This window comes from Nyctereutes procyonoides, unplaced genomic scaffold (assembly GCF_905146905.1).
Source record: "Nyctereutes procyonoides isolate TBG_1078 unplaced genomic scaffold, NYPRO_anot_genome, whole genome shotgun sequence".
NCBI classification, from domain to species: domain Eukaryota; kingdom Metazoa; phylum Chordata; class Mammalia; order Carnivora; family Canidae; genus Nyctereutes; species Nyctereutes procyonoides.
In genome coordinates, this window is record NW_026575041.1 from 5,086,094 (window position 1) to 5,098,356 (window position 12,263).

The following is a 12,263-nucleotide window of genomic DNA, read 5'->3' on the forward strand; positions in this document are numbered from 1 at the left end:
GTGAGTTTGACATAAACCTGGAGTCATGGTAAGGAGTTTGATTTTATAGCAAGTACGATAGGAAACAGTTGTAGAACTTGAAGCAGGGGTATGATGTGAACTGATAGACCTTTTTAAAAGGTGTCTGATAAAGATGAGAAAGAAGAACCTGACAAGGCAATATGGCCATAATATGTGTTTGCCTACTGGTATTTTTATTATTTAAAAGACAGTTTTGCCTTTTGTCTACTCAAGAAAGCGTATTAGTATTGACCCAAATAAATAACTTCCCCTTTGAGCTACCAAATGGTTACTGAAGGTTACTGAAAGGTTCAAAATATATTGTGGTGTCAGCAAATTAACCATTTATCTTACAGATAATAATGGGTGAAGTCTGACTACATTTACCTTTAAAATTTGCTTAATGATCAAAGGAAAATGTCCTTTAGTCTCTCTCTCTCTTGAATTAGGCACAGACTTCAGCCTCCTCTATTAGAAGAGGTGCCATCAGAAAGTGGAAAGATCATTTTAAGTTGTAGAACTTGGACTTGAATCCTGGCACTTTAACTTTGACCAGTTGTGTGACCTTGATTAAGTCACTCTCTTAGTTTCCTCATTTGTAAAATGGGAATAATACTTTTCTTAAGAGTGTAATGGGGATTTAGTAGAACATTATGTGTTAAAGCACCTAGCACAGTGCCTGGCGTGTAGTAGTTGTCCGATAAATGTCAGTTTTCTTGCTTCCTTCCTTAGTGTTGGGGGAATCCTTTCATGTTTCTTTTTCTTACCATAAAGCCCTTTTCCGTGTCTTCTCTTCCAGGCCATTCCCCAGTATGCTATTCCTTGTCACTCCAGTTCCAACGTGGTTGTAGAGCCCAGTGGGCTTCTTGAGCTAAACAACTTCACTAGCCAGCAGTTGGATGATGATGAGACCGCAATGGAGCAAGACATTGACAGTAGCACAGAGGATGGAACCGAGCCCAGCCCCTCTCAGAGTTCTGCTGAACGGTCCTAAGTGTTTTGGAAATAGGAGTGCACTTTAAAACCTACTTGGTTACCAAGTGTCCAGGGAAGCCCTTGATTTTTGATGTCTAATGAGAGCACTTTGCCCAGGCTTAGGCTGTGGACCCCAAAATAGCAGTGTTTCAACAAGAATTGCTGCAGGAGCAGCATTTTAAAACAAGATAAAACTCACAGGGGAATGTACTTTTTTTAAAAAAAGGAAAAGAAAAAAAAAAAGAAAAAAGAAAAAGATGCACATCTACAAGTGACAGAAGACCTGACATTCTTACTCTGTTGGACCACACCTGATGGAAAAGTTTGTCATGCAGTGGAAAGAGACTTTTCCTGTGAATGTTCCTCAACTGGTTTCTACTGAGCAAAACACCATCAGAGAAGGAGAATGTGAATAGTTTGAAAAGGTGTGTCAGGAACAGTTTTTTAAAAAACCTTTTATGTTTTTTGAAAATCCTTGGAAGTGTTGAATTGGTTAACATTTTACATTTGCTCAGTTTATAGTTTATAAAATAACTAGAAAAATACTGGCATTAAAGAATCCTTGTTAGATGGTGGAAATCAGATCCCTAACCAGTGGGAAGTGCTTTTTGGGTGGCTTGTACATTCTCATCAATTCAATTGTATGCTAATTTATTGTGTTGTTGTTTCTTTGTGCTCCAGGCAGCACACTTGCCTTCTATTTATTTAAATGTAAACATTTCAAAGCAGGCCATATTCTTTCTGACAGATTTCCTGTAAACCAGGATTGCCTGCCCTTTCCACCTCCCACCCCTCCCCACTCCTTTAAGAAAACTTAAGAGAAAATGTTTCATTGTGAAGGAGAGGAAAAGAAACATTTTCTGGCCCAAAGGAAATGTTCAGCTATGTTTAGGAAAAATTATTCATATGATGCTATCTTAACATTGAAATTGCACATTCGTGTTTGACTGAGACTTTGAAAATAACTTTTACATGCTTTTGTTTAACCCCCTTTGAAATGTATAAAAATTCATTTACAGTTCTAAATGTAATGTTTTTAAGCATTCTGCCTTTTTAGGACACAGTTTGTTTTAAGCAATATGTTTGGGTCTTGTGATCACTGTCTGTCACAAGTAGAGTGAGGGGTAAGAGGGTGGGAGGGTAACGGTCAGTTTTGACAAGTTGTGGCAAAGGAAGCAATTCTTTTCATTTTTTAAAAAAATGTAAATAGAAAAGTTTTTAACGGTTTTATATAGATTTCACTATAAATAAGCATTTTAAGACTGACAAATGTTGAACTGTACATACATATATCAGCATAACTGCCCAATTTTTTGGTGCTGAAGTACTGTAAGTAGATTTCATCAACAGTCTCCTAATTTTTGCATCTATATCTAGAAAAAAAACTGTGATACTATAGTTATTAAGTTCCCACTAGAGTGACACTGAAAATTTAAACACAAGCATTCATAAGATGCACTGACCTCTGGTAGTCGCCATCATTTCTCCTGAACGATAACGACTTACCCATAGATGGGGCTGTTGGGTTTTATTTTATTGTACAAATTCATGTTTAAAAGACTTTGTGATTGTTTCTAGTTAAGTGACTTTTTAACCTCTCCAGTCCTAGGCTTCTTTGAGAATCTGATTACACTATGAACTCTCCCCTGGAAGACACACATGCCAATACACATGTTAGATTTTGCATATAATCTTAGGGGTCTATAGGCCCCTAAGCCTAACCACATATTCAAGATTAAGCCCTCTGTTATGGTCAGTCCATTACTTACAGATGTAAGTTTTTATAAAATAAAATATCTTTAAACATTCATGGGTCAGGTAACAAGAACATACTTGAATAAAGTTATTATGTTCTACTTCTACATATTCTGGCAGCATGGCATACCTGTGTCCCTTTGAGAATTTAGTCTGAATCTGTTTTCAGCAACTGGAATGGCAGATGAAACTTCCACCATCTACACTTTTAAAAATTAGTGTGTATATATTAACAAATTACCAAGTGAGGGATTTAACATTTATTTTTCTTTCAAAGGTATTGATTTCAAGGAGAGCATGAATTCTTTTGTTTATTCAACAAACGTTAAACATCTTGTACGTGTCAGGTACTGTTTTAAGCACCAGGGATTCCACAGTAAATAAACAGAAAATTCTACCCTTATGGAGTTTACAAACAGAGCTTCCTGCTGATGGAATGGATACCAGGGCTGAAGGAAGGAGGAAACAGGAGTGACTCTTAGGTTTTTTGATTAAGTGGATGGACGGTGATGCCATATATGGATCTCTAGGTATCCTTTTACTGAAAGTCTTAGCATTAGCTCTATTTGTATTTCGTACGTTTAAGTCCATAAATTAAATGTAATTTTAAGTCAGTCCTTGTGAAAGATATTCAGAGGTTATACTGCAAATGCTACAGAATTATTAGAGTCCTAACTGTTTTAGGCAGTGATAAGAAAAATCCATTTGGTTTAAAGTAAACTTTGATAAATGCTTTGTATTGCAGAATGCAGTTTATGGTGAACTTAGAGAACTTTTTTAAAAAAGGTTTTATTGAAATTAATTCACATGCCATACAATCCACTCGTTTAAAGTGTACAGTTCAGTGGTTTTCACTATATTTACAGAGTTGGGCAGCCATCACTGCAGCCAATTGTAGAACATTTTCATAACCCTAAAAAGAAGCCCTATACCCTTTAGTTGTTACCCTTGAAACTCACCCCACCACCCCAGCCTTAGGCAACCACTAAACTACTTCCTGTCTCTATGGATTTGCCTATTTAGGACATTTCATATAAATGGAATCATACAGTATGTGGTCTTCCGTGACTGGCTTCTTTCATTTAGCATAGTATTTTCAAGGTTGTAGCACCGTTCAGTCCTTCAGTAATATTCCATTGCTTTAATAGACCACATTTTATCCATTCATTGGTTGATGGACTTTGGGTTGTTTCTGCTTTTTAGCTATTATGAATAATGCAGCTGTGAGCATTTGTGTAGTTTTTAAATATATTTTCAGTTCTCTTTGGTAGGTATCTAGGGAGTATAATTCTGTGTCCTACAGTAACTGTGTTTAATGATTTGAGAAACTACTAAACTCCTTTCTACAGTGATTGCACATTTTAGAGCAGTATAGGAGAGTTCCAGTTTTTCTACATCTTCACCAGTGCTTGCTGTTATTTTTTGTGTTTGTATTATTATTATTTTTTAAATTATAGCCATCTTGGTGTGTGAAGTGGTACCTCATTGTTCTGATTTACATTTCCTTGATGGCTAATGATAAGAATCTTCTCATGTGCTTATTGGCCATTCATTTATCTTTGGAGAACTACCCTTTGCCCATTTTTAAATTGAATGATTTTCTATTTACTTATTTAAATTGAGAACTTTTGAAGTACAGGCAATAATACTGCTCTTAAGAGAAAAGTAACCTGTTCTCTGGTAATTAATTCATCACCGTTAAAATCTTAATCTTCTTCATCTCTAATATAACAAATTGCTTAACATTCTTAAAACCAAAGCCATATAGAGCTTTATAATTGAAAACACTTTTAAATACATGTCTTTGTGCAGTTCTCTCAGTGATCTGCTAGGATAGGAGACAGTACAAAGGAAATAGTGGCCAAGTGATCTGGATTTGACTCCCAGACTCCTGTGTTACTGGATCATATGAACTTGAGCAAGTCCTATTCCCCATAGCACAAAGTGACCCCCATGGGATCATTGTGAAGACTGGATGAAACAGTGTATGTAAAAATGCCCCAGGCACAAAGTTAGGTGCTCTATTTTTTAAGTCTAGTATTTATACATACTCCCACTTTATAAATAGAAAACCGAAGGCCCAGAGACAAATGAAGTACCAGAGCTCACAGATAATATGCTAGTAGGCATCACGCAATTCCCCAAGTTGCTATTCTTTAGGAGTGTGTGTGTGCCACCACACACAGAATTGGCCTTTGGAAAGACAGGGGAACTTGATATTGGCCTATAACATGATCTCTTTGTCAGTCTTAGGTGCCTTCACACAGAGGTGCTCACACACAAGTTTGTTTTTTGAGTTCAATTACGTGTCACAAATCCCAGATAAGAGGAAGTAGAGTGAAAAAGCACCATATAAGCAAGGCCTTTCCAAGAAAAGAGTGAGAAAATAGTCTGCTGCCTCTGTTTACAGGTTTATAAACTTTTAACTGAGGTTTGATGACCTATATATTGAAAAAAGGATCGAAACTCCATAGGGTCAGATTTGTACTTGTGAGAAGTCTCGCTCTCCTTTCTTATTACCTCTTCCTTGTTCACACAGACTGCAACTGAAAATATGGCACTTACTTTAAAAACAAAACAAGCCTAGGTTTGAATCCTGACCAGCCATGTGAGTTTGAACGAAGTCTAAGAGGCTTTGGATAGCACAAGATGGGATGATTTATGCTGCTGTGTAATCTGCTCCCCACTTTTAAATATCCTTTTTCTTTTCCTTCCAACAGATAGTTACTAGGCACTTTTCTGTGTGCAGATGTTGGGGATACAATAGCCAGGGAAAGAAGCCCCTACCCTCACGGAACTTCAGCCTAATAAAGGAGATAATGAATGATCATAACTAAATATATTCATCGCTAAGTGCTATGATGGAAAGATAAGTAGTGTCATGATAGTATATAAATACAGAGGTTGAGGAATTTTGCTCAGAATGGAATTCTTAAAATCTGAAGGAAGAGGATTCAGTTAGGCAAAAAGAATGGAGGGCAGCTGTCCAAGCAGAAGGATAGATGAAAGCCCTTTGGTAGAAGGGGCTTGGGGAGAGAGGAACTTTGAAAGGCCAGTATGGCAGAAACAGCAAATGAAGGCAGCAATTGTGATGGGAGCAGAATGTAGAGATGGATCTTGCAGGTTATAGATAACAGTTTGAGGTTTTATTAGAACAATGAGAAATCACTGAAAAGTTTCAAGCCATTGAACCTGGCAAAATGAATTAATACGTGTACAAAATACTTGGAGTTATGTTAGTTCATGAGAACAGAAAAATATATTTGACCTTTTTTTGATGCCAGTCTCATCTCCTTATGTCCTTTTCTCAAACATCTTCTCTGCTTCCCTAATACTGTAGTATGAGTCTGGCATTCACGGGTCTTAGCCAAATCTTCAATCTACATTTCTAGATTCATAACCCATTTCACTACCCTGACCTACTGCCTGTCTCCCCCGCCACACATACAGTTTATGCTCTGTATTTGAAAGTCTCACTCGTTCCTCAAAGCTCAACTTGAAAACCACATTCTTCACCAAGAATGCCCAGATGTGTCCAAGGAGAGCTTATTCCACCGCACTGCCGGGTTCCTCTAGCATTTGGGGAGAAACACATATTTACTTACCACTTACCACTGTTTATCTACTGTGAATTATTTGCAGTTTCTCACAGTGTGCTTCTGGGAATGCAGTAGCCTAAGGAGTCATTCTAAATTCTTTCAGCCTAAAGTAAGAGGTGCTGAGCTTTCTGGATTTTTTTCTTTTATGTGCTTGAATATCAAGGCTTCATATTCAAGTTTGTTAGAAAGAGTTTAGTGAGATCATTGATAATCTTGATAGGATCCACTCTCATATTCAAGTCAGTAGCATCCTATTTGGTTCTCCACAGGATTAACTGCTATTTCCTTGCATGCTAGATCTAGTTCACCAGCGTTTATCATCTATACTATCACTTTGACCTCTAATCCATATATGGATTAAATCATTGAATAAATATTGAGCAGTTATTATGACCCAGGCACTGTTCTAGGCACTGTTCTAGCCAGTAGGGATATAGCAGTGAATAAAACAGTGGAAATATAAATTAAATAGTATCCTATGGTAATTAAGAAAAGTGGGAAAGGAGAATATGAAATTCTAGGGTCTGTGGGTGTTAAATCTTAGATGGAATAGACAAGGAATTTCCGAGAAGGTGAATTAGAGAAAACCTGCAGGAAGTGAGGGAGTCCATCAGGCTGATGTGTTCAAGGTGGAAGGGACAGCAAGTACAAAGGCCCTGAGATCCGTGCCTGGGATATTCAAAGAACAGTAAAGAAAATAGTGAGATAGGGTCAGAGTGAATGGGAAAGAAGGGAGTAGTAGGATATAAAGTCAGAGAGAGAACTGGAAGCTATTCCTACTTTTCTGAGTGTTTATTATGAAAGAGTGTTGGATTTTATGAAATGCTTTTTATGCATCAGTTGAGATTGGGTGTTTCCCTTTGTCCTATAAATATGTAAATTGATTGACTTTCGTATGTTGAACCACTCATTCCTTTTATAAGTTCCACTTGATTATGGTAAAGAATCTTTTAATGTGCTATTGCATTCAGTTTGCTAGTATTTTGTTAAGGATTCTTGTATCTATATTCATGAGGAATATTGGTCTGTAATTTTCTTGTGATGTTTTAGCTGCCTTTTGTATTAGGGTAATGCCTCATAAAATGAGTTAAGAAGTGTTCCCTCTTATGTTTTGGAAGAGTTTGAGAAAGATTGGTTTTAATTCTTCAAATGTTTGATAGAACTTACCAGTGAAGCCATCTAATCCTTGACTCTTCTTTGTTGAGAAGTTTTTGATGATTGATTCAATCTCTTGTTACATAGATCTGTTGAGATTTTTCTATTTCTTCTTAAGTCAGTTTAGGTAACTTGTGTGTTTCTAAGAATTTGTCCCATTTCATTTAAGTAATCTTATTTGTTGGTGTATGATCAAAATATTCTTTTAATTCTCATATTTCCACAAAGACAGCAGTAATGTCCCCATTTTCATTTCTAATTTTAGTTATTTGCATTGTCTTTCTTTTTTCTTCATCACTACCTAAAAGGTTGTCAATTTGAGGATCTTTCCTAACAACTGACTTGGTTTCATTTGATTACCTCTTGTTTTTCGAGTCTTTATTTCATTTATCTCCATTATTTTATTATTTTCTTCCTTTTACTAGCTTTGGGCTTAGTTTTGTTTTTCTTCTTCTTCCCTTTTCTAGTTCCTCAAGGTGCAAAGTTAAGTTCTTGACTTGACATCTTCCTTCATTTTTCGATGTAGGCATTTACAGCTGTAAATTTCTGAGTACCACTTTTGTTGTAGTCTATAAGTTTTGGTATGTTGTGGGGTTTTTTTTTTCACTCATCTCAAGGTATTTTCTAATTTCTTTTATAATTTCTTCAGTCATTGTTTAAAAAGTTTGATTAATTTCCACTTATTTGTGCAATGTCCAGTTTTTCATCTTCATTCCATTGTGGATGTTCTATCTATGATTGAAAGTGGTGTACTAAAGTCTCCAAAAGTCTCCATTATTGTGCACTGTCTACTTCTCTCTTCAGTTCTATTAATATTTGACTCATATTTTAGAGCTCTGTCTGATTCAAGTATATTTATAATTGTTATTTCTTAATTGTTACTTCTTAATGAACCCTTTTATCATTATATAGTCCTTCTTTGTGTCTTGTAACAGTTTTTGACTTAAAGTCTATTCTGTCTGATATCAGTATAGTCACCTCGGCTCACTTTTGGTTACCATTTGCATGGAATATATACTTCCATCCTTTAACTTAACAACCTATTTATGTCTTTGCATCTAAAATGAATCTTACAGATAGCATATTGGATCATTTTCTAATCCATTCTGCCAGTCTCAGCTTTTGATCGGAGAGTTTAATCCATTTACTTTTAATGTAATTAGTAATAAGGAAGTCATTTGATGTTTGTTTCCATGTCTAATACTTTTTAAAATACCTCCTTTCCTCTATTATGGCCCTCTTTTGTGTTTAATTGGCTTTTTTTGTATTGAAATGTTTTTATTTCCTTCTCATTTCCTTTGTGTACATATTTTAGATATATAGATATTTCCTTTGTGATTACCATGGGGATTACTTTTAGCATCCTGAATTGATATCTAGTTTGAATTGATACCATTTAACTTCAATAGCATAGAAAACTTTGCCCCATATAGCTTTATACCCCCTTTATGTTGTTGTCATCATAAATTACATCTCTATACACTCTGTGTCCAATAACAGGTTTATAATTATGTTTATGCATTTGTCTTTTCAATTATGTAGGAAATAAAAAGTGAAGTTACAAACCAAAACTACAATAATATTATTGGCTCTTATATTTTCCAATGTAGGTACATTTACTGGAGGTCTTTATTTCTTCATATGACTTCAACTTATTGTGAGGTGGCCTTTTGTTTTGATCTGAAGGACTCATTTTATTTACTTATTTTTTAAAGTAGGCTCTATGTTGAGCATGGAGCCCAACATGGGGCTTGAACTCAGAACCCTGAGATCAACACCTGAGCTGAGATCAAGAGTCAGATGCTTAGCTAACAACCACCCAGGCACCTTTGAAGGATTCTTTGTATATTTCGTTATGGGAAGATACAGTGGTATTGAACTCCTTGAGCTTTTGTTTATCTGGAAATGTCTTAATTTTTCCCTAGTTTTTGAGTGACAGTTTGCTGGATATTGAATTCTTGATTGACAGGGTTTTTCCCCCTCCTCCTTTTGGCACTTTAAATATGTCATCTCATTGCCTTCTAGGCTTCATGGTTTCTAGTGAGAAATTGGCTGTTTATATTATTGAGGAGGTCTTGTACCTGAGAGTTGCTGCCCTCTTTATAGATTTTGTCTTTTGACAGTTTGACTATAATGTGTCTTAGTGTGGCTCTGTCTTTAAGTTTATCCTACTTGGAGTTCATTGAACTTCTTGAATGTGTAGATTCATATCTTTCATCAAACTTGGAGAGTTTTCAGTTATTGTTTCTTCAAATATTCTTTCTGCCCCCTTGTCTCTTTTCCTCCTGGTATTCCCATAATACATATATTGACCCTTTTGATAGTGTCCCACAGGTCCCAATAAGTTCTGTTAATTTCTCTTCCCCCTTTTTCCTTTCTGTTCCTGTATAATTTCAGTTGTCCTGTCTTCAAGTTCACTGATTCTGCCTTCTTCATGCTCAAATTTTCTGTGAACCCCTCTAATAAAGTTTTTTAAAATTTATTTACCAGCATCTCCCCATTTCTCCAGCCCCTGGCAATCACCATTCTACTCTTTTCTGTGAGTTTGACTTTTAAGATTTCATATATAAATGAGATTCTGCACTGTTTGTCTTCTCTAACATACACACACACACACACACACACACACCATATTTTCTTTATTCATTCATCCATTGAAGGGACACTTAGGTTGTTTCTATATCTTGGCTATTGTGAATAATGCTGCAGTGAACATGGGAGTGCAGATAGCTCCCTGAGATACTGATTTCATTTCCAGTGTATATGTATCCAGAAGTAGGATTTTTGGATCACATGGGTAGTTCTTAATTTTTTTGAGAAACACCTGTACTGTTTTCCATGAAGTTTTCATTTCAATATCGTACATTTCACATCCAGAATTTCTATTTGGTTCCTTTTATAATTTCTTTTATTGATATTCTCATTTTATTCTCAAATCACTTTCTGTATTTCCTTTAGTTCTTCATCCATGTTATCCTTTGGCTCTTTGAGCACATATAAGACAGTTACTTTAAAGTCTTTGTGTAGCAAGTCCAATGTCTGGGTTTTCTTGGGGACTATGTCAATTTCCTTTGAATAGGTTTTCTGTTTATGTGTATACTTTGTGATTTTTTTTTCTTTTTTTGGTTGAAAAGTGTACATTTGAGTATTATGGTGTGGTAACTAGAATCAGATTTCCCCTTTCCCCCAGGGTTTTTTTTATTTTATTTTTATTTATTTTTTTATTGCTAAAGGCTGTAGTGGTTCATTTGTTTACTGACATCTTCTATTTACCCCCCAGAGACTGTATTCTTTTCTTGTGTGGTCACTGAAGTCTCTGTTCCTCAGCATGTATTGAGTTGGTGTTTTGACAGATCTCCTTGAACCCCAGGGCTAAGCAAACACACACACACACACACACACACACTCACACCTCTTGGTCTTTGCAGATTGGCCTTATGCTGTGGTCCCTCCTCAACACTTATCCAGATGTCCACTGAGCCTAGGGGCCAGCCTGAGGTGAAACCTTGAGGTCTTGTCATTTCTTTTCTAAGCCTATATGTGGCTTTCTAAATTCTTATATACAAGTGCTTTTGAATGCCTTAATTTCTTAAAGAAACTCTCCTTGGCTTTTCCTTCCAGGCCTTGGGTGGTCTTTTGGGTCTCAACCATAATCTTTTGCCTTAGCTGTCTGCAGATTGTCAGCCTTACAGTGTTTTCAAACAATGTATTCTGCATTTCCAGCATGGCTGAATTTTGGGTTAGGTGAAACAGAAATGACTGTCTTGCTTCAGTCCCTCAAGTAGTCCTGAGGCAGGTTAGAATAAATGTACACAATAATTTGCAAATAAAGTCTGCTCTGTTCCTTCAAAAGCAGGGACCAGGGCCCCACTCTGGCAACATGGGCATCTTTAAGATCATTGCTAAACTAGGGAGAGGATAGGGTCAAGACTAGTAGAAATGCTACAAAGCTTTCCCTATTGTTTTGTTTCTGTCTTTTTTTGTGTGTGGTAAAGTATGCATAAAACTTGCCATTTTAACCATTTTTAAACATACAGTTCAGTGGTGGTATGTACATCATGTTGTTTTGCAACCATTACCACTGCCCATTTTCAGAACTTTTTCATCATCCCAAAATGAAACTTTGTAGTCATTATATAATAATTCCCCTTCCTGCTTCCCCCAGCCCTTACTGACTACCCTACACTTCCAAAAGTTGTCTTTTTCTTTTTTTTTTTTCTTTTTTTTTTTTTTAAATTATTTATTTATTTATGATAGTCACACACAGAGAGAGAGAGAGAGAGGCAGAGACACAGGCAGAGGGAGAAGCAGGCTCCATGCACCGGGAGCCCGACGTGGGACTCGATCCCGGGTCTCCAGGATCGCACCCTGGGCCAAAGGCAGGCGCCAAACCGCTGCGCCACCCAGGGATCCCAAGTTGTCTTTTTCTTGATTTAGCATTTGGTTATTGCTATATAAAACTTTGACTATTTTCCAGAGTTCCAACAAGATTGGTTCTGGTAGTTTATGCTTGTGTTTCAGTTGCTGTAGGTAGGATTGGAGCTTGGAGCTATGTACTCTGCTGTTTTGCTGACAGCACTCTCAACACTATGGTTTTGTTCTGTGCCACTTGGAAGAGTATTCTAGACATTTACTGAGCTAGGAAAGATTGTGGGAGGATCTAATCTTGAAGGAGAAGGAGGATATCAGGGGCTCAATTGGAGATAAATTAAATTCAAGACACCTATTAGATGTCAAGTAGGTAGGTAGAAAACAAAAGAGCTCCAAGGGCTGATCCCT

General features: G+C 36.5%; 1 protein-coding gene across 6 annotated transcripts in view; it reads left to right on the plus strand.

The window, feature by feature from the left end:
- EMSY (EMSY transcriptional repressor, BRCA2 interacting) overlaps nucleotides 1–7,706 on the plus strand; it is a 149,202-nt gene extending 141,496 nt beyond the window's left edge. For all 6 annotated transcript variants that reach the window (XM_055320584.1, XM_055320586.1, XM_055320585.1 and 3 more), the window contains one exon: nucleotides 800–7,706. In XM_055320584.1, coding sequence (XP_055176559.1) covers nucleotides 800–994 — 195 coding nt within the window. In that variant the 3' untranslated portion in view covers nucleotides 995–7,706. The remainder of the gene's footprint in view (nucleotides 1–799) is intronic.
- The last annotated feature ends 4,557 nt before the right edge of the window (nucleotides 7,707–12,263 follow it).